General features: G+C 38.4%; 1 protein-coding gene and 1 pseudogene across 12 annotated transcripts in view; both read right to left on the bottom strand.

Moving 5' to 3' along the window:
- FBXW11 (F-box and WD repeat domain containing 11) overlaps positions 1-22,030 on the bottom strand; it is a 125,148-nt gene that overhangs the window by 70,534 nt on the left and 32,584 nt on the right. For 6 of the 12 annotated variants that reach the window (XM_085002476.1, XM_021077118.2, XM_021077121.2 and 3 more), the window contains one exon: positions 15,335-15,436. The exons of 5 other annotated variants lie outside the window; for them this stretch is intronic. Coding sequence is in view for 5 of the 7 variants with exons in the window: in XM_021077115.2 (XP_020932774.1) it covers positions 15,335-15,436 (102 nt within the window). In the remaining 2 variants the exon portion in view is untranslated. Of the gene's footprint in view, positions 1-4,084; positions 4,160-15,334; positions 15,437-22,030 lie in introns of those variants that run through there. One more of the 12 variants, XM_085002474.1, reaches the window with a different exon arrangement.
- LOC146395628 (ATP synthase peripheral stalk subunit d, mitochondrial pseudogene) lies at positions 1,912-2,622 on the bottom strand (annotated as a pseudogene).

Genomic DNA, 22,030 nt, shown 5'->3' with positions numbered 1-22,030 from the left:
CTCGCCATTAGAGAAGGGAGTTACAAATATGAAAAGGACTACCTGAGAAAACTAGAATGAAAGCTTTAAGACTGTTAAGACTAGACTACAACTGAAGCTATCACTGTGAACTCCTGGTTTGTTTGGGGGATTTTCGGCTGCACCTGCAGCATATGGAAGTTCCCAGGCCAGGGATCAAACTTGCACCACAGCAGGGACCCAGGCTACTGCAGTGACAACACCCAAATCTTTAACCCACTGTGCCAAAGAGAACTCTCTTTTTTCTTTAAAAGTATATTGTGGATTCTAATCCTGCATCACTCCTTACATGTGTAGCACAATTCTTTTCCTAGTTTGTAGCTTATCTTTCTGCTTTTATTATGGTGTGTTTGCATGTGCATTTTCCGTGAAAAATGCCTATTATGGAGAATTTGGGACATATGAAAAAGTAGCCTAATATAGCCCAGTGTACCCATAATCCAGGCTTACAAACTTCAACCCCATGTCAGATGCTGCCTCTTTCATTCTTAACTCACTGTGCCACATAGTTTTTTAATACATAGAAAAGAAGGGATATTTTCTCTTAGAGACAAAATTATGCATTCATTACCTAACACGGTTGGGCTGACAGAGCCTAGAAGCAATGGCATCCCAATAGAGGCAAGAATTCTTACCCAGATCTAACTACCATTCTTCACCAAAAGAAACTAAGGTTCCTTAGAGAATCAACTGATTTCAGGGCTGAGTACAGGAAAATGCAAAATGAGCCTGGAAAATGTGGGTTGCAGCACGAAGAAAGGAAGAGAACTTAGTGCTTAGAGAACTACGAGGACAGAGAAAAAGAATATAGGACCCAGCTTGAAAGGGCCCGCAACAGCCAAACTTTGAACAATCTGACCATCAAAATAAATCATTTTAATAACAGACTATAAAATGCTGAGTAAAACAGGAAACCAAAAGTCTGTACCAACAAGAGAATACATTGAAATTCTAATGAAAATAAGATATTTAGACAAAGTACTTCTCCACAAAATAGTTAATTACAAAGAGCAAAAGGATAACTTTATAATGAAGAAAGCTCCTGCACACCACCTTACTCAAGTCATCAGGATGACCACCATTAGCAATGAGACCAATCAAAGTCATGCACTAGCTAATAGGATGCAGTGATAAGAACACAGCATCACTTCTCTGACATTCCTTTCAAAGATGTATAAACGAAAGCTAATCATAAGGAAACAGACGAGTCCAAATTAACAAACACACTATAAAATAACCGATTTGTAATCTTCCAAAGTGCCAACATCACAAAAGTCCAGGAAAGACTCAGAAACTAACCCGACCGAAAGAAACTAAAGAAGTATGACAACTAAAGGCAGCTCATCATTCTGAACTGAATAGCTTTGCTGTAAGGGACATTACTGAACCTTTGAGGAAACTTAGACTGAGGACTGGATGGCAGTAATTTATCAAATGTTAATTTACTGATTTGATTCTCATATTATGTACAACATCCTCCTTTGTAAGAAATATATATTAAAACACTAGAACATGATAAAGCATTCAGTCAGCTTTACTTTCACATGGTTTGAGAGACAAAAAGCTCTCAGTGTTCTACTTACAACTAAGCTAGAGATGGGCTCAAAAATCAATAAAACAAAAAATCTTTCAATGGCAGGTTTGCAATAATCAATACTCAACGCTTCAAATTGTGGGACCATATCCTCAGGGGGGTAAAGTACTGAAATACTTTGTGCCCCTTTTCACCACTGTCAGAGGATCTTAGTAAATATCTCAAATTAGTACTGAGGACACTACAGGTTCAGCATCTTCCCCAAGCCATTCACTAGGAGTTGACAATTATGGGTTCACTCAACCTTCTCTTTCCTATAACTCTAGCAGATCCCCCGGGCAATATGTCTTTTGATAAAGTTTTTTTGTTGTTTTTGTTTTTTATTATGTAAAACCAGCCCCCCCCCATCCAAGCAAGGCCCTAGGGGATCAAACCTACTTCCTCCTGGATGCTTGTCAGACTCGTTAACTGCTGAGCCACGACGGGAACTCCTCCATGTAATTATTTTTAATGTCCAGAGTTTATAACTCTAGGGCCAGAGCTTTCTCCCAGACACAAGTTTATAAACTCTCAATTGGCCCGTGAGGCCAGCAGGGATACTTCTTATCTAATTTGGTTTCTGGGAGGACTTGATTCAAGTCCTCAATGGTCATCTGATCAAATGGAATTATGTTCTTCATCTTCTCCGGCTTTTTCTCAGATTCCTCAGTCCTGGTCTTTGGAGAGGCAAAAACTAAGCACAACTTTTCACACCTTTTTCTTGAGCATCCACATGGGCAGTACAGTTATCCTCCAGCACAGGGAACTTCAGGGCATTAAACTTTCTCTCAAAGCCATCTACCAAGCCAGCTTTGCCAGCATTGGCCTTGTAGTATGCCCAGTCCATAGCACGTGCAGGTGGCTTCTCAGGTATGGCAGCCAACCTGGAGGCAAGGGTCTCATTCCAGGATTTTACGGAGTTAGCAATGGCCTTCTGGTTTGGGGTATGATCTCCCCAAATGCTATCCAGTCAGTGGCTTTTAGAGAAGTTTCTGCCCAGCCATTTTGAGATCCTTCACTGACCCCAGAGGCCCACATCCAAGGCAGCAAGGAATGGAAGTCTTTTGGTAAAGTTTTTTACTTTGAAATTAATTAAGGGATGGCTTCTTCTGGCTACCGTGACCCTAAGCCTTAATTTTTCATTTCCTGTTGAATTGATGAAAAATTTAACATTTGCCTTTTACTCCAAATTAAATAAGAAGGAAGCATCCTATAAGAGATTTTACAAGGACTTCAGTAAATGACTCCTGGTTTTCTAAACAAAGGAGGGGATAGAAAGACCCTTCCTTACATCAGGGTAAAGAGTTTTCATATGCCATCTATCAACAAAGACTGGCAGCTGGTTCTTTGTACTACCGGGTTACTGCATAGTACATGGCACAGAGTAGACAGTAAAAATGTATAAGACGTATGGGTGAGTCTTTGCTTTCCTAAGTTACTTTCTGAATAGCCTCATCCAGACTGAATGAACTCAATTCTAAATTCTAGTCAGAGCTCCCAAGCAATTCAATAAGAAGGCATAGGCTGGCCCAGTTGTTACGTGTTTGAAAATGTCTCTTGAGTCCTTTTTCTTGGCCAAGCATATCCAGTATTATTAGATCTTTTAGTAGGCCATCCCCTAGCTGACTCAACATATACTCAAATTGCTCAGAGAGGAGACTGGCCATTTGTGAAGAGGGCTGTGAATTGAGAGTATATTCTACTGGATCACACAGATCAGACACATCAAATTTTTTCAAAATAATAATGTTCGATCCAAGAGAAGGTGCAATGAGATGCAAACCCTCTGGAAAACAATTTAACAAGATATATACAGTGTATCTCAGAGGAATATATCCTAAGTAACTGAAAACAAAGACAAAGATTTATGCAAAAAGATGGGGATTCGTTTTTAAAAATTAAAATGAAGAGTCTAAGCACCTAAAAAGGACCAACTATGGAGTGCTCATGAAATACAGTAATTTCAAATTGTCATGAAAAAATTTTAATAATGGGAAAACATTAACACGATTAACCTGAATAAGTGTACAAAGCAATAAAGTAAAACAACATACAAAATTATATCAATAATATTCTCAGCTATGTAAGATATACGCAAACATTAAAAACTCAAAGAAAACATGCCAAAATATTAAGAATGGAACTTCCTAAATTGAGGACTATTTCTCATTTTCTTTCCACTTTTATCCCAACATTCTACAATATGCATGTATTACTCTTACAGTCAGAAAAGATTTTTGGGAAAAACAAAAATGTAACAAGCTAGTCTTCAAAGCAAAACCAATTTTTACATAAGGTATTCCAACTCACTTGAACGCTTGGATTCAAAGAACTCAGAGAACTAAGTCCAAAGGAGTTCTGGCTATGACAGCAAATACCACTGCACCACATAATCCTAACAGAGCTTAGAGACAGCCATTCCTCCACTCTCCAGTTTACTCTGCCAGTTCAGGAACAGGTGAATTTATCACACAGTCAACAGGAAGACATTACCCTTTTCAAGTAGAACTTGGGATTCTGATGGGAGAGGACAGGAGGCAAAAAAACAAACATGGAACAAAATTCCAGGCAGCGCCAAAGTGTTATGAAGAAAAAAAATGAAGCAGGGTCAAGGAACGGCGCGAAAGCAGGAAGCTATTTTAGATTGGGTGGCCAGAGAAGGCCTCTAAAGAAGAGATATTTGATCACGTAAGCTACTGGTTTAACAACATAAATAGCATTCCTATTGCGTAACTGTCCTAGAAAACCCAATTTACAACTTAAAATACAGATAATCATCTCTATGAAAACAGTTTCTACTTTAAGAGGCAGTAAGGTACACTGGAACCAGAGAGACTAGGTTTAAATCCTGGCTTTGCCACTTGGTAGGTGTGTGCCCTTGAAAAGTCACAAACTTTTTGAATCTCAGTTTCCTCATGTATAAAACAGATATAACAGCACCTAGATCATAAAGTTGTTCAGAGGATCAGGAAAGATAATGTATGGGGACGGTCTTAGTAATACGCCTGGCCTAAGTGTTAACTGTGAGGTCCCTGCAGACATAAGAGTTCTTCCACAAAATGAGTGCTGGGTACTGAATGACTCTTCCTGAAGAATCATTCCTGCAAGCATTTCATTACTGCCAGTAGACACATATCACATTTTTATCTTCCCATACCAGCGACTCTAAAGTCCAAATTACCTCTGACTAAATGGTTGTTAGATATTAGAGATATAAATAATAGTGGCTCGGTAAGATCAACGTAATTTTTACTGATATCACACTCATCTTTTTTTTCCCCTGTTTGGTCATAGACTGCCTTTGTTTCCATTTGTACCCCTAACTCCAACATTTGGCTCTCCTCAGTCACAGATGTAATGGTTAATGTTATGTGTCAACCCGACCAGCTGTTTGGTGAAACACTAGTCTGCATGTTGCTGTGAGGGTATTTTGCCGATGTGATTAACATTTCCAACCTGTAGACTCTGAGTAAAGCGTATTACCCTCTAGGCAGGTGGGCCTCCTCTAATAAGTTGAAGGCCTTAAGAGCAAAGATTCTGCCTCAAGACTGTAACAGAGCAATCGTGCCAGCTTCTCTGCCTCACAAATTTCAACTCTGTCAGTCCCCACAATCATGTGAGCCAATTCTCTAAAATATCTGTCTATCCACCTATCTACTACTGGTTCTGCTTCTCTGGAGAACCCTGACTGATACACTGCTTTTTAACCTTAGAGTTGGTCTCCTTGCTTTCTCTTCACTCTGTTATCTATAGAGTAGCCAGAGATTCTATTAACATGTTTGATAAATGACTCCTCTGGTCCAAATTCTCATCTTGACTTCCCATCTCATGCAGAATAAAAGCCCCAAACCTCAGAGTGCCCTATCCCCTGCTTTCTCCATAGCACTTAGCACTACTTATTACTACCTAACATACCATGTGTTTTACTCATTTTCTTTCTTTCCCCACTAAAATTTAGGTTTCAAGACAGAGAGGCTTTCTGTCTGATTTGTACAATCCTGTGTTCCCAGCCCCTACATAATCCCTAGTATATAGAAAGAGCATTACAAATATTTGTTGCTTGAAGAATAAACAAATGAGTAAACAGTGTGATTTGTAATGCATTCTTTAGGCCGTCCTATGTTTTCCAGTTTTCTATGCTGGGCATTGATTTCTGCTATCACATACTGCTGAGAATAACCTTTTTGGTGGGGTACTGGTCATTGTTTAAAAAGCCTTAAGAAAGTTGATATCCTTTGAGTCAGAATTTTTCCAATGAATGATATAACATAAGAAATTAACTATAAGTATAGATTAAATTTAATAACCTTAATGGCCATCAGTAGGAGACTGATTTAATTACTGTACATCCAGGTAATTAAACTCTACCTAGTCATTAAAAAAGTAGACCTAAGTTTACAAATGTGAACCATATTAAAGAATGGACACTTAAGGGAAGTGAGATTATGGCTAAGTGATTTCTTTATACTTGTCTACTGTCCAAATTTTGTGCAATGAAGAAGCATTACTTTAATAAAAAGAATATAAAAACAGAAATACACACAACCAGAATTTTTACAAACAACATAATAAATGTCTGTAGTATGAGGAGTATTGCATTATTTTTGTTGAAAAAGTAAAAGGGCATTGTCTGATCTGGCCTAAATTCTGTTTACCCACCTCCCTATCCTCAAATTATGTATGCTGTTAAAGCTTATTCATCACACACACTACCCTATCCATAATGTACACTGTTTTGAAAACCATAAATTAAAACTGTTAGTAAAACCAGGTGTAGTTTTCATTTTCCTATAGCAGAGGCTCTCTTCCATGCAAAATGTATGTGATTTTTTTTTGGGTGCTTAAAAATACGTACATGATCAATGAAGTTGATAAAGTGCTATTTCTTGAGTGTTAGTACTATATGCTAAGAATTGTGCTATCATTAGCACAACTTTCTCCAAAAGATGAATTTACCTGTTCTTCTAATGCTTCAAATTCTGAGATCACCAAGTCACCCTAACTGGTTTCAGAAAATATGACATGGAAATGATTTTTTTTTAAATCTGCAAATTTCAATTGTTAGTAAAAACCATGGAAAAAATCATTTCCTTTGAAAAATGTTAAAATGGATTTTTCTGTTTGGCATTCTGAATTTCTGAACTTTCAAAGCTTATCATCATTAACAAAACACTTTGAAACCAGCATTATATGTATAAAAGACAGCGTGGTATATATAGCACAGACCACGAGTCTACAAAGGTTAAGAACTTTTGATGATACTGGGGAAGCAAAGAAGAGCAGAAGCTTGAAAGAGCTTTCTGTGAATGGACACCATCAGATACAAGGAATTAAAACATGAGCACGTTATTTCAAATCAATGGGGAAAACCTAGATCAGTAAATAGTATGCAGAAAACAGAGTGGCCATTTGGAAAGAATGTGGATCCCTGATTCATAGCATATACCAAAATAAATTACAGAGAAACCGAAAGATTTAAACATAAAACCTAAGTCCATAAACCACTAGAAGAATGTAAGGGAAAGGAGTACGTATGACTATGTAAAAAGTAAAAATTTCTTTTAAGACTTTCTTCAAGGCACAAAGCATTATAAACAATACTGAATGGCAAATGTCAAACTGGGGAAAACATGCACAGTAAATGAAAGTTCCTGCAGTTCCTCTGTGGCTCATCTGGGTTAAGGACGCACTGCAGCATCTCGAGGCACTGCTATGGCACGAGTTTGATCCCTTGCCCAGGAACACGCCATGGGCACAGCCAAAAAAAAAAATAAGTAAATAAATAAAAATTAAAAAAAAAACCAAAAAAAACCTATTTTTTTAAAAAAAGAAAGTTCCTGTATTTAATGTATAAATACCAAATCAGATTTTTTAAAAAGTTAAAAAGTCATTTAGAAAAAGGGACAAAATGTATGAAGAGACAATCCATAAAACAAGACACAACCCATAAAACAAGAAACAGAAATGGCCAATAAATAAATACATATTTTAGCACTTTCATCAATCAGAATGGCAAAGAAATACAAATTTAAATGATCCAATGCCAGCTAAGCCATACAAAAAGGGAATCTCTCATCTACTGGTTTCAGGAATAGAATCTGACCCAGCCTACCAATAGTACAATTCAGCAACTAAAAGTATTTTAGGGAGTTCCCGCCGTGGCGCAGTGCTTAACGAATCCAACTAGGAACCATGAGGTTGAGGGTTCGATCCCTGGCCTTGCTCAGTGGGTTAAGGATCCAGCATTGCCATGAGCTGTGATGTAGGTCACAGACGTGGCTTGGATCCCAAGTTGCTGTGGCTGTGGCGCAGGCCGGTGGCTGCAGCTCGGATTCAACCCCTAGCCTGGGAATCTCCATATGCCAAGGGGGCAGCCCTAGAAAAGGCAAAAAAAAAAAAAGAAAAAAAAAAGTGTTTTAATGTACACTCTTTCACCTAAAGAAATAATCACAGAAGTATTCAAAGACTTAGCTATAATGATATTCCATTCAACTTGGCTTAAAATGTCTCAAAAATTAGAAACAGTCTTGGTACAGAAGGGAAGGTTCTTAAAATCAGTTACACACCTATTAAATGGAATATCATGCAGTGATTTAAAATGTTGGTAGAAAGTTTTAATTCAGGAGTTCCTGTTGTGGCTCAGTAGCCAAGAACCCAACTAGTATCCATGAGGACCCGGGTTCAATCTCTGGCCTCACTTGGTGGGTTAAGGATCTGGAGTTGCTGCGGTGTAGGTCGCAGAGTGGCTCGGCTCCCGCATTGCTGTGGTGTAGGTGGATAGCTACAGCTCTGACTCAACCCCTAGCCTGGGAACTTCCATATGCCGTGGGTGCAGCACCCCCCCCAAAAAAAGTTTTAATTCATTATGTTACTATAGGTCACTTTATTATTGGTTTAAGTTTGAACAAGTGTAGGTTATTTTTAATAATATTTTAAAAGTAAACCTTAAACATTTAAAAATGATATCCAGAGCTTATTAACAACATCTGGATTGTAAACTAGTCATCCTTCCATGAAAACGATTTAGCCACATCTATCAAAATAAATCTCATGCTGTGAAAAATCCCTGACCTACACATTTAAGATTTCTGGACTTTTCATACCTATGTCGTAATTGAAAAAAAGAAAAAGAAAACTCCTTTCCCTCACTGCCATCAAATCTGATCTGGGGACCTGTCTGTGATAGGATATTAAGTAGATAAAGGGAGTAAAGGAGGCTGTAGTGTGGTCTGTTTTTAGAGTGAGCCCATTTTCCCTTTTATTTTTTATTATTATTATTATTATTTTTTGTCTTTTTCTAGGGCTGAACCCGTGGCATAAGGAGGCTATAGGGGTCAAATCGGAGCTGTAGCTACCAGCCTACGCCACAGCCACAGCCACACCAATGCTGAGCCGTATCTGCGACCTACACCACAGCTCACAGCCACATCAGATCCTTAACCCACTGAGCGAGGCCAGGGATAGAACCTGCAACCTCATGGTTCCTAGCTGGATTCGTTAACCCCTTGAGCCACAACAGGAACTCCCCATTTTCCCTTTTAAAAAATTTAAGGGAAATCCCTATAATTATAGGATTACATATCCCCCTATGAACAACAACAAAAACGCAAATACATAATGTAAACATTAACTGTTAACATTTGGTTGGGGAGTGGGTAGAGAGGAGAGATTATTTTCTGTATACAGATAATTTAACAATACCTAGCAAATGTACTCCTAGGAATTTATTCTACAGACATAATCATGTAAGCCTACAGAAGTATGCTCATCAAAATTAGCAAAGTGCCATGACAGAAAAAAAATGAAGCCTAACGTTCCTTCACTATATAGGAACTGGATATATTTTTTTAAATAATAAAGCCAATACGATAAAACATTATTGCATCTATAAAAAAGAGCAGGGTTTATATGGTTTTATATGCCAATATAGCAAGATGGTCAATGATGTATCTACTATTAATCAAAAAAGTTTTTAATTAAAAAATAATACAAACGATATAGTTCTATTCATATTTTTAAAAGCTTCTGTCTAAAAGATAGTTGGAAACTCAGAGTTCCCACTGTGGCATAGTAGATTAGGAATCTGCAGCGGTCCGTGTGGCTGCAGAGGCACAGGTTAGATCCCCAGCCGGGACAGTGGGTTAAAGGATCCAGTGTTGCTGCAGCTGCAGCACAGGTCGCAGCTGTGGCTCAAATTCAGTCCCTGGCCTGGGAACTTCTATATGCTGTGGGTGCAGCCACTTAAAAAACAATAGTAATAATGGGAAAACTCATAAGTGATACTTTGGGAAGTGAGACCTGGGGTCAAATGAAACTTTACATGTCTTTAAAAACCTTCAGTACCAATTGTACTATTTTTAATTCTTTGAACCTTGTTTATGATTTTTTGGGTTTTGTTGACATAAAACATTTATTTGCCAAACTTTTTTTAAAACCATCTTAGTTTTAAAATGACCCAGAAAAAACAAAGTTGGAGGAGAAAGTCTGCCTAAGAATAGCATACTTTTGAAAATTATTCAAGGTTGAGTTGAATGGTTCTCTTTATTTTTGTGCGTGTTTGGAAATTTCCACAGAATCTGACTAGGAGCCCTGCTGTTACACACAGATAAACCCAGAGCTTTTCCAGGTGAGGAGAAGTGGGAAAGGCATTACACTAGGTCCTTCTTTATCCCTCTAGTGACTCTAAAGGAAAAACTCTAGGGTTCCATGGGACATTTAAAACACCACTTTCATAATCATTATCATCATCATAATAACATAGAGAACCTGCACAATTTGATGAATTCCTCCCTGCCCAACAGGCAGGAGGAAGACAGACCTTAAAATAGCAACAAATGTTCTCTCTGGGTGGTGAGGCTACCAATGGATTTTTTTTTTTTTTTTTTTTTTACCCACTATATCTAGTAAATTTTTTTATAAAGAAAAAAAATGTGATTTTTAATGCTCATAAAACATTACATTGTACCAATGAACAAACCAAAAGGTTATTCCAAGCCTTCACATGACTGGCCCTAGAGTGCAATAGAATAACGAGCAAGAAATGCTAAATCCCTAACGCTCATTAAAAAAAAGACAAAGGCATTGAGCTGGAACACCTACGTCTAACCTCAGGAGACAGCCCTGAACAAAACAGCACCTGACAGTAGGGGCCGTATCATTCGCCTGGTCTTTTATCTTAGCCTTCTTCTGCCCTGGCCTCTAAGACCGTAAGACTGAAATTCCCTCCTCTTGAAGAGGGAACCAGGCGCAAGCAACGAAAGAAATGGATTTTTGTTCCCTCAACAACAGGCAATCAGTAAGAGAGAGCTGTTATCCCCCTCTACTTCACAAAATCTTGTAGGTAGATAAAATGATCTCCATGTTCAAGGATGAGGAAATTGAGGGTCAGGAAAATTAAGTAACTTGTCTAGTGCTACAGATATACATATATGTATCAGCACATGGAAGTTCCTAGGCTAGAGGTTGAATCAGAGCTGCAGCTGCAGGCCTTACATTACAGCAACACCAGATCCAAACCATATCTGCAACCTACGCCACAAGCTGCAGCCACTCCAGATCCTTAACCCACTGAGCGAGGCCAGGGATCGAACCCACATCCTCACAGAGACAAGGTGGGTCCTTAACCCGCTGAGCTGTTCACAACAGGAACTCCCACAGAACTATTAAGTATCAGGCAGAGGACTAGAATGGAGGTTTGTCTGCTCCAGAGCCAGGATTCTTTCTACCAAGCTATCTCCCTTCTCTGGCAGCTGTAGTTTCAACTGCAGGGTTCTCAAATCTGTGTGGCTCCCTACATATTGAAAAGTATGAAAAGAAACAAGAAAGGCAGCTATCAAGAAGTTCTATTAATTACTGCCCAGCACTGTCCACAATGGGGCTAGGAGAGTGGCACTAAAACATGATTCACAGGATCTCCTGTCATTCCAAATTATCAGTCCTACTCTTTAAAAAAGCCTATCACTAATACTCTCTTCAACTGAGAATTTGCAAATGGCATTACCAGGAAAACCTGTTAGTTCACAACACGGAACCTCTACATTCCAGGTGCATTTGCAACTTTTAATGCTAAAAATAAAGGGAAATTTGTTTCAACCCCAAAACGGCAATTGCCAAGTTGATGTCACTATAGAACAGTGACCAGAGCACTGGCTTTGCAGCTATCCAGATCTAGATTCATAACCTAGTTCTGCCACTGAAATAAATATGTAACTGTAGGCAAGTCATTTCAATTCCATAACTTCAGATACAAGAAAGCTATGATAGATAAGCTCCCCATAAAGGATTAAATGAGATAACCTAGTAGCTAGAGCCCAACAGATAAAAAGGTGGAAAATTAATAATACATAAAATAAATAATACATATAGTCATATATATGATATGTATGTGATAATTGTTATATTATCTGATATGGTTATATAATGTAACAATCAATTGGCTGAACCTGGATATTTGAACCAAACGCAATATTGATTCAATTCAGCTTAGTTTAGAGACCTCCAGATATTCCTGTTCAACTCTTCTAAAAAATGCTGAGTCCTAGTTCAAAGTGATTCATATTTTTTAAAGCACGTGTGTATGTATATATTTATATGTATATGCATGTATATGTATATATATATTTGGCTAACTACAGTTTCACTGCACACACACACACACACACACGGATTTCACATGTGGTTCTGTCTGGATTTTGTTCACAGGTCTGCTTACTACAACAGGTTCCTTGAGACCAGGGAACAAGTCTGTATTGTTCACCTTTACATACCCAGCAGAGGTATAGTCCCTGGCACATACCAACTGCTCAGTGAATAGTCACAGAATTTCATTTTCAGAAAAGCCGCTGAGGAACCTCACCAGTGTTAAGATGTTCAGTTTGGCAAAGGGAAACAATTTTTTTCTCCCCTACAGGTTTTCCTTTTTTTTTTTCTTTTCAAAATAAATGACAAACCACACACCAAATATCTCAATGGTAGGTAGATTTCCATAAACAAAAATAAAATGGAAAATTCTAGAAAGAGTAGCATTCCTCTGTAGAGGAAAGAAAACCAATTTTGGATCATGCAAATCTTAGATTTAAATGAGAGCTCTATCACTTCACAACTGTGGGTCCCATAACACAGACCACCTCTGATACCCAGTTTCTTTATCTGAAAAAGGGGACTAATAATACCTACCTCACAGGGTGGACACAAAGTTAATACAGGTGAAGCACCAAGGGCAGTTGGTGGTAAGTGATTTTTATTTTTTAAACAGTTTTATTGAGGTACATGAGCGATTTTTATTTTTTAAGTCTTTGCTATTCTTTTTCCCTTCTCGCGGGGCGGCAGAAACCAGGGAGGTACATGATATGCCTAAAGGCAACTACAGTACCATCCTTACTCCTGCTTTTTGGAAGGTACACTAACTCGCCCATGGTAGATAGGCTAATGGGCTAAAGCGGCAACTGTTCAAGCGTCCAGTGTGGTCATTTTAGCAGCGGGGTGGGCTTTCGTGCCACTCCAGAGGTGTGCAAAGTCAACGTCAGGTAGCCTGTTGCTTCTCTTCTGGGGCTTTCTTACAATGACCACGCAATGCGAAACAAAAGCCATCTCTGTTGAAAAACCGAAAATCTAGCACATAAGCAACAGGCAGTCTTTGAAAAGGCCCAAACCCAAAGTTAAGTTACTAAATTTTTGCACTGTTCAGATACTGGAGGTAGAGCGGAGAAACACCAGTGTTATAAAATACTATGTAAAACCAATGAGGAGAGAGAAAGGAAGTCTTCCAGGATCGCTCATGCATGTTTACTTTCCATTCGCAAATGGGAACCAGTGGGGTAAGGATTTGCTAATTCCAATCAGCTGGGTGCATGGGCGCACTCTATCATAATGAAAATAAAACCTGAGTAAACAAAATTCCCTAATACACCTCTGAAGACATTTGCTCCATTCACATGTCAGTGAATATCATTACAGACGTCACTTTATTTCAAAGTCCAATCAAGGGAAAGTTTACATTTTTTTCTCTTAAATGGTTTTCACTGGGAGAGATGAATCAAAGAAGAACGTTTAATACACTTGGGTTTGTTTCCCTTTTCAGCAAGGCAGGAACCCGTATTTCCTCCCACTCATCCCACCTCCAGAGAATTCACAATACCATTACTAAAATATATTGAATGATGCCTTCATTGGTCATTTACTTTTAACTGAATGCAATAAAAAGAAAGAATCTCCACCTCCAGACCTCGTTAACAACTACAATTCTTCCCCCTGGTTAAATTTCTGGAAAAAACTGGATCAGTCCACTGAAAAGCAACTCTAACATTCAAGTAGGCATTTTTAGGAAAACAGAGACAAAGATGTACACTATTACTATAATGCAAATACCCATAATTTGGCACCAAGAAGAGTACATGCAATAACGTCTGCTATTTCAAGAACATTTTTATTAAAGTTACACCACATGCAGGGAAACTGCTTTTCCAAAGATAAATATAATTACACTGGAGCATCATTGAAACACACCCAATCTCTGGACCCTAAGAGTTGTAACCCAACTTTTTATATAGACTCTAAGACAACTGGATCTTATACAGAATTCACTCTCTAGTTAACTGCGTTAGTGAGGTTCCAGTACAGTTTTCTAAAGAAAGCAATCTGAATCAATAACCACACCAGTGCTGCTCCCAATGTTTGCTCAGAAGTAAATAAAAAGTAAATCCCAGTATGAAGGAAATTTTCCTCCTTCCTGGCTCCCCAGCTCCATTTACAGACTGTAAACACAAATCGAAAGATAACCTTGAAACCAGCAAAGTCACCCATACCATCAACAATATCCCTCTAACTCATTTCCTGATTCTATAGCTTTTTCCTAAAACAGGGTAGTCTCAATGGGATGCCAGGAATTCAATATTGCTTTTTAAAGACATATCAAAACGTCTGGAATATACAGTGATGAAAACCGAACATTGCTACTGAAACCATACTTAATTAAATACATGCTTTCTCGAAACAGAGCTTCCCAATAAAGCCACAATGTTTTCTGCCTTGGCTCTCTTAGAATCCATCCCAAAAAGTGAGGTTAGTCCAGCTGCACTCCTGCTAATAGTTTTTTCCCTAAGCAACCCCTCCCACACCCCGAAAGAGTTTTACTTTTATCTGTGGAATTCTCTGCCAGCCTCGGCCTGGAAAACTGGGTGGACCCTGAGGACAGGTGTCAGATCTGGCCTTTGGGAGGTGGCCCAAACTGACAGTTATTGCCAGCATAAAGCTGTGACCTTTATAAACTTCAATTTGAGGCTTTACACCATTGGTGATTGCCTCTCCACTCCTTTATGTTAGGAGGGAGAGAAAGCAAGCCAAAAGGATGAGTTTCCAAATAGAAAAATCACCACTTTAATTATGAAACCCTCCCGACTCAACAAAGAACTGTTAAAAGTAGCCAAATGGAAAATGTCGAGATTTTGGGGGCACATGCACAGCTATTAAACATGAGAATCACAGATCCCAGGTGGGGGCTGGGGCGATAAAAAGCAGGAGCAGAAAAAGAGGAGCAAAACAGGGCCCAGCCAAAGACCCATTTGCTCAGAAGAGCCCCCTCTTGTATGAACTCCTCCATGTGGGGCACCCAGGCTGGAGGAAAGCAGAGGGTTACACAGAACATTTAGCAGACTTAACATTGGATTAAACACACTACTGCAAGTTTCAACAAATGTTCATGGTATACGTAAAAAACACATTTACAACAAGAAAGAAGAGAGGCACCTGGAGACATCTGACACTGGGCATGCTCTGCAGGCAACTCAGTGCGCACATGCTCTCTACCAGGTTGGCGCAGCCTAGCCACAAAGACCTTGGCACAGAACACTGCAGGATGACAAAAAGGAAGGAAGAGAAGAAGCAGTTAGAGGCCGCAACAAATCACTCCTTCATACAGGCAACTTGAATGTTAGTTGGGCAGGGGGTGCACCCTTGGCAGTTTGGAGGGCAGGGGTGGGAGTCCAGCAAAACTTACTGAAACCTTGGGAAAGGGCCCACTTTCTGTCCTACGGAAAGGTTTCTGCTGCCAACCACTAACTCCTCAGGATACAGTGAACGGAATCAAGAGGGAGAGAGAGAATGTTTAAATGAAAACCCGCTAAAGGAAACTGTACAGTTTGAACGCAAAACAAGATTAGTGGTGAGACTGTGACTCTCATTTCATAAAAGTCATGGTTTCTGCTGTGTCATATAATTATAATCGCCATCATTATGTCACATACTATGTGCCAGGCACTTTAAATGTGTTCTCTAATTCCCACACCACAGCGTCAGGAAACTGAGGCTCGGAGGTAAGTCATTTACACGAGGACACACAGCAAAGGAGCGGAGAGGCAGAATTTCAACCTTGGTTGCTGCTATTAAAACCCACATTCATTCCAAAGACCAGGATGCCTCTATCGTACAAACTTTGATCACCTGGGTACCTTTTTACATTTCCCTAAATAAAATCACAGGAGACCTAGAGACATAAGGCAAAAAGAACAAGAAAGATGAGCGATAGATTGATAGATTCAGGAAATAAAAGAGCTGATAAAAACACATCTGATTTTGAGTGTCACCCATATTTCTGCCTTCCTAAGAAAAAAACTTTAAAATATCATGATTTTCATTTTGGATTTTGCTTACAAAGTTCATCTGACACAAATAAGAATTAAAAACTTGTATCATTTACCCATTCCCACTTCTCTTTTAAATGCTTGCTGGTTTAAAGAAAAAAATTTTTAGAAAGTAAAATATAAAAATGAACATATGTATTATGGCTAGTATTTTTAAACCATTAGATTATTTATGGTATAAGTACTTTTTCAAACCTTAAGGTCAAATAATGTACTTTGACAAAATCAATAATTATGCAAAGACACCAATGGTGGATGTTTGACTACAACTAAAATATTCCAGAAGTCTTAGACCCAGTCTCACAATCTTGTTTATTCTAGCTATAATTAGGATGGTTAAACATACTCATTTTCCTGGAACAGTCCAGATTTACAATGGTCCCAGCATAATTTCCACTCTTAAAAGTGTTCTGGTTTGGTAGATAAATTCTTATGTTTACCCCAACTATAATATTAACAGAGACCACTAGGCTTGAAATCAGGTAGACTTGAGTTCCTTCCTATCTAGCATCTGCTACTTTCTAGTTATATCGTACCTGTAATGTAACTGGAGCATTGAGACTACCTAGAAAAGGCCTTTAAAGGATACAAAATCAGAGGACTCGGAATAAAAAACTGAACAGGTTTTTGATAACAATGAACCCCATACATTTCCTATAATGTGCTTTTATTTCAAGGCTTACCATAGTAAATACAGTGGAAGCATATCACTGATACTCCAGGCATACAGATTTTGTCACCCCCAACACTTTCACAGAGTGCCACAAAAAAATGCTGAATAAATATCTGCATAATATAATGAAAACGGCTGTCATTTATCAAGCTCTTGTTATATGCTAGACAGCTGGCATAGTAAATCTTCACAAAAACCCTTGTAAGAGAAGTACTATTCCATCTTACAGATAAGGAAACCAAAGATCAGGAAAGGAGAGCTTGATTTGTTGAAATAGCAACTTGCCCAAGGTGCAAAGGAACAAGAGCTAATTGATGGCACAATGAGGACTGGAAGTTAATCCTATCTGACTCTGAGCAGACCTGTTTTCTTTCCACTCTCTCTATCCAAAGATACCTACCAAAATGTTCAGGGCAGAGAAAAGGCCCAAACATATTACCTACGTATACATACATGATTTAAATTTAAATAAACTCCCAACATCCTCATAGTTCAATCTGTTTCTTTTTGGAATCTTAGTAGTTATCCACACCACAGAATCATGAAGACCTGAGAACAGAATTTAAGGCTTACCCTTGCATTCAACAACTAATACCAAATTTATAACAAAGCTCACCTGCAAACCAATTCTCATTTATTCAGCAAAAACAGTCAAGTTCCATCTGCAAGGTTTAACGTGTATTTGCCTCAAAAGGTAAAAAGTATGAAGGCATAGGTATTGACCCTGATTAGAGTCTGCTAATAACATGAGATCCAAAACAAAGAAGAAGAAAAAAAAAAAGACCAATTTTCACATTCAATAAATGAAAGAATCCAATCAAAGACTGTGAGAACTAGAAGACAAATTAGTCCAAACTTCCACTCCCAATTTAGAAATAAAGAAGCTAAAGCCCAGAGAAGAAAAGTAATGATCTTCCCAAGGTTTCCTAACCATCTAATGATCTAATTAATACTTACAAAAATAGGGAAGATAACAAAGAAAACATTCTGAAAACTTAACTTCAAACTATTAAATATTTATTGTAAGTATTTTTGCTTTTTTCTTTTAGGGTCGCACCCACAGCATATGGAAGTTTCCAGGCTAGGGGTGGAATCGGAGCAGCAGCTGCTGGCCTATACTACAGCCACAGCAAAGTGGCATCCGATCCACGTCTGCGACCTATGCCACAGCTCACGGCAACACCAGATCCTTAACCCACTGAGCGAGGCCAGGGATCAAACCCACAACCTCATGGTTCCTAGTTGGATTGGTTTCTGCTGTGCCATGATGGGAAATTATAAAGCCTGATATTGAGCTTGTATATTTAGAGAAAGATTTTTAAAGGACACTTGGAGGGTCTAATTTTCAAGAACTTATCTTTAAAAGATCCATGGAAGATACTTTGTGGTAAAGACGGTGATGTCGGTATTTTAAAAAAGAATTAGAACTGCTCTACTTTCACACTCATTTACCTTGAAATTAAATGACCAACCAGTGCTGAAAAAGGGTGTTTACGCAACAGAAAAAGCCACTCTAGGAAAGATATCCATCTTTTAATAAAGAAGTCTATATCTGCTGCCTAAATAAGGTTCCTTTTAGGTTTAATGGTCTAAGAGGACACTGATCTAATTTGAAAATAATGGTTAAAAATAAAAGCTCCATATTTATCAACCTAGGAGCATTAAAATGCAGCTCTTACCACAAGCAGTAATTGATTCTTGAAGCTGCTAATTTTAAATTTAGGGACCTGTTTGAAAACCCACATCGACTACTGTGGAGTAACTATTATCCATCATTCTTAACTGAGTAATGTAAAGATTTCTTCATATGAGCTATCTTCACAATGCAGACTATTGTCCCTCTTTTTCCTCCTTTTTTTGAGCTAACAGTGGTCTATCTTTAAATTTTTGGAACACTATCTCATTGTTAAAATATGTCTGAAGAACTTAACCCCGATACCATGGGTATTTACGAATTTTAACAAACACTTACTGACCTACTTATTAAGCCAACAATACAAACTAAGCCTCTTTCCTCTTGAGACTTCAGCCTCAAGCTCAAGTGAAACTCAGGGGTATTACAATGGAATGCTTAAAAGAGAGGCTTTTCAGGGGTAAAAACCTCTAAGAAATGTTTGTTATAATTTCACATTTAGCTACTTGTAATGACCAGTATTCTGACTTAGGGTTGTTCACAGAGAACAGGAAATGATTTACATGGGTTTCTAACATTAACAGCAAATACTCAATTAGATTGATTATATTTGTACATTCTATAGCCAAAGAAAATAACATTAATCAAGGAAACTAATAGTGCTTATTAATTTTGTCATACTCACTATATAATCAAAAACCAAAATGAGGGCCACCATGCTGAGAAACACTATAAGTCAGTAAAGACAAGAATAATAGCTTTTGGCACTTTTCAAAAGCAAAAAGTTATTAAAAGAGGTAGGAGAGAAATGTCCTAGGCTCTCTTCCTATTGCCATAGGAACCACAAATCAAAAGGGAAAAGTGGCTGCAGGCACCTTGTCCTCTGATTGGCTGGCTTTAAGAACTCACAAAAGCTAACTCTGGTCTGTGTCTAGATGGAATTGTCTTGAATATCTTGCCCTGATTCCTTCTCAAAGAGGCAATTCTTTCAAAACCTACTCAAAGAGGTATTTTATGTTAATCATCCCTCTAATGTCACTCTGATTTAGAAATAGTCCTTATTATAGGTTTTCTGTAAATCTCCCAATTTTTTTTCTTTAAACCACTTCTCACAAAACCATTACCTCCTATCATCATGCTTGAGATAACCAAGTTGAGTTGCTTAAATAGTATTTAACAGAAAACTTATCTAGGAGTTCTTGTTGTGATTCAGCTGTAACCAACCCCACTAGGACCAATGAGGGCACAGGTTCAACCCCTGGCCTCGCTCAGGGGGTTAAGGATCTGGCATTGCCGCGAGCTGCAGTGTAGGTCACAGATGTGGCTCAGATCCAGCATTGCCCTGGCTGTGGTGTAGGCCGTAGCTGCAGCTCCGATTTGACCCCTAGCCTGGGAACTTCCACATGCTGTGGATGCGGCCCTAAAAAGAGAAAGAAAAAAAAAAAACCAAAAAACCTTTTCTGAACTTATATCTATCTATGGACAGAAATATAATTAAGACATTCTCTCTCCTCCAGGAGCTCTTTGGAGGGAATCTTGAGAATGTACAGTGTGTATACACAACACACACACACACATATAGTCTTAACACACTCAAAGGAGGAGGATGCCTGAACTAAGCCATAAAGGATAAGTAGGAAACATCCAAGAGAAAAGGAGAGAGAGATTCCAAGCAGAATAAATAAGCAAAGCCAAAGAGCTAAGAAATGGCACATCCTATTCAAGGACCTGCAATTAATTTCACATGCCTAAAGCATTTAAGTGTGAGATGAGGAAAGCTTAGAGAGATAATAAAGAGGGGCCACATCACAGAGGCCTCCCTTATACCATTCCATCAAACTTAAGACTTCATCCTGTAGGACAACAGCTCTTATACTGTGCACTACAGCTCACCAGTGACCAGCCAATCCTTCCCAGGATGCACGGTCCAATTTTTTTGATCAACGTGTACAAGATTTTTTTTGTAACTCAGCATCCATACTGTTCCAACAATATCTGTCAGAGGGACAGAAGCAGGTCATGCAACACACTGGCAAGGGTAGGGGTGAGGTTCTTAGACCAAGAGGTAGGAAATAAAGCTATTATTGAGTCAAAACCAAGCTAACTGAAGGAAGCATCAAAGAAAGACGCTATGTTTCCAGAACAGGTGGGAAACATTTGCCACATGCAGTAAGAAAGAAGTCTGCTCAGTAATAACGCAATAATAAAGAGAAGTGGTAAACTACAAAACCCATGTATGCTTTTAGAGATATTGTGAAATAAGAGTGTTTAGAACTGTTTTAGTCCTTCAAATGAGACATTAAAAACTTTAATATTCAAACCACTGCTAGAGACGAGACAACTATTAAATGCTTTTAAGCAAAGGCATGACCTTTGGCAGCAGCAGAAGAGCATGTTAAAGAGGTGTGACAGAGATTAAGTCTACTGATTATTCGAGGGCTTATGAGGCATTCTCTCATATTTACTTTACAACTAATGCAAATTGCTTTCAGCTGAGCTACAAAGAGTAGACACAGGGCCAGCTCTTACCTTTGGAAGTACATGTCTAAAGTCAATATGCAATCTAGGTTCTTTTTTTCCAATAAAACTCCCACTCTGCCATACTGATAAGGATATAAAACAGAGTGCCATGACAATGAAATGGGAGCTACCAAATATAGAAGGAGCGAAAGGGATTTATTTCATGGCAACCATCTGGTGATAACACACTCTCCACTGGGAATCTCTATTCAGGAGTGGGGATTTGGTCCTGAAGAATGAGTGATACAGTAGGTGGGCTCAAGAAGACTATAGAACTCTAGCTCTCTAAACCTGGATGTCAGAGCTACAGAGTGTCCATTCAGTTTCTACTGGAGGCTGTCCTCATCTCAAAGCAAATAAAGCAAGAATTAAAGTTAATCCAAAGGAAGAACTATCCTATTGTGTCTGAATTCTCAGACTGTTGCTTTTCAAGAGGCAGCAGTAGTTGTAACAAAAATAGGGCCACAAAGCTTTTAAAAGTGTCTTCTAAGATTAGAAATGTAGGCTCCTGCTCTTAAAATATTTGACGGGCAACCTACAAGAAACAACAAACTCTCACCAAACAACCTTGTATTGTTTTTAAAAACAAGAACAATAATACAATCATCAAGTTGTAGAATAAAAGTTAATTCATAATTTCAAGACATCTTTCAAAGCCTTTTAAAGAAGTGAACATGGTCCACGCCTCAATATGTGAAAGGCTTTCTTTTTCCTTATAGTGGTATTTTACTGTAATAGAACTTGACAGGAACCCTGTGACATATAACCAAGAAAGTTAATACTTGAATTCTTAGCAACTGTATTGTAGAACTACATATTTATAGATAATAAACCATAAGGTACTTTCAGGCGGAAATACGTTATAGGAAGAAAAGCACATAGGGAAAAGAAGGCAATGAAATGAGAAAGAATCAGAAAAGCTGAAACTTACTTTCTGTCAAGTTTTAGAGACTCAAATCTAACCAAACGTAGTAGAA

Source organism: Sus scrofa, chromosome 16 (assembly GCF_054392235.1).
Source record: "Sus scrofa isolate SSC_HxYL_T2T_F1_AM1 chromosome 16, Sscrofa_HxYL_maternal_Yorkshire_Landrace_v2.0, whole genome shotgun sequence".
In the NCBI taxonomy this organism is placed as follows: Eukaryota; Metazoa; Chordata; class Mammalia; order Artiodactyla; family Suidae; genus Sus; species Sus scrofa.
This window is presented reverse-complemented; position numbering and strand designations above follow the sequence as displayed.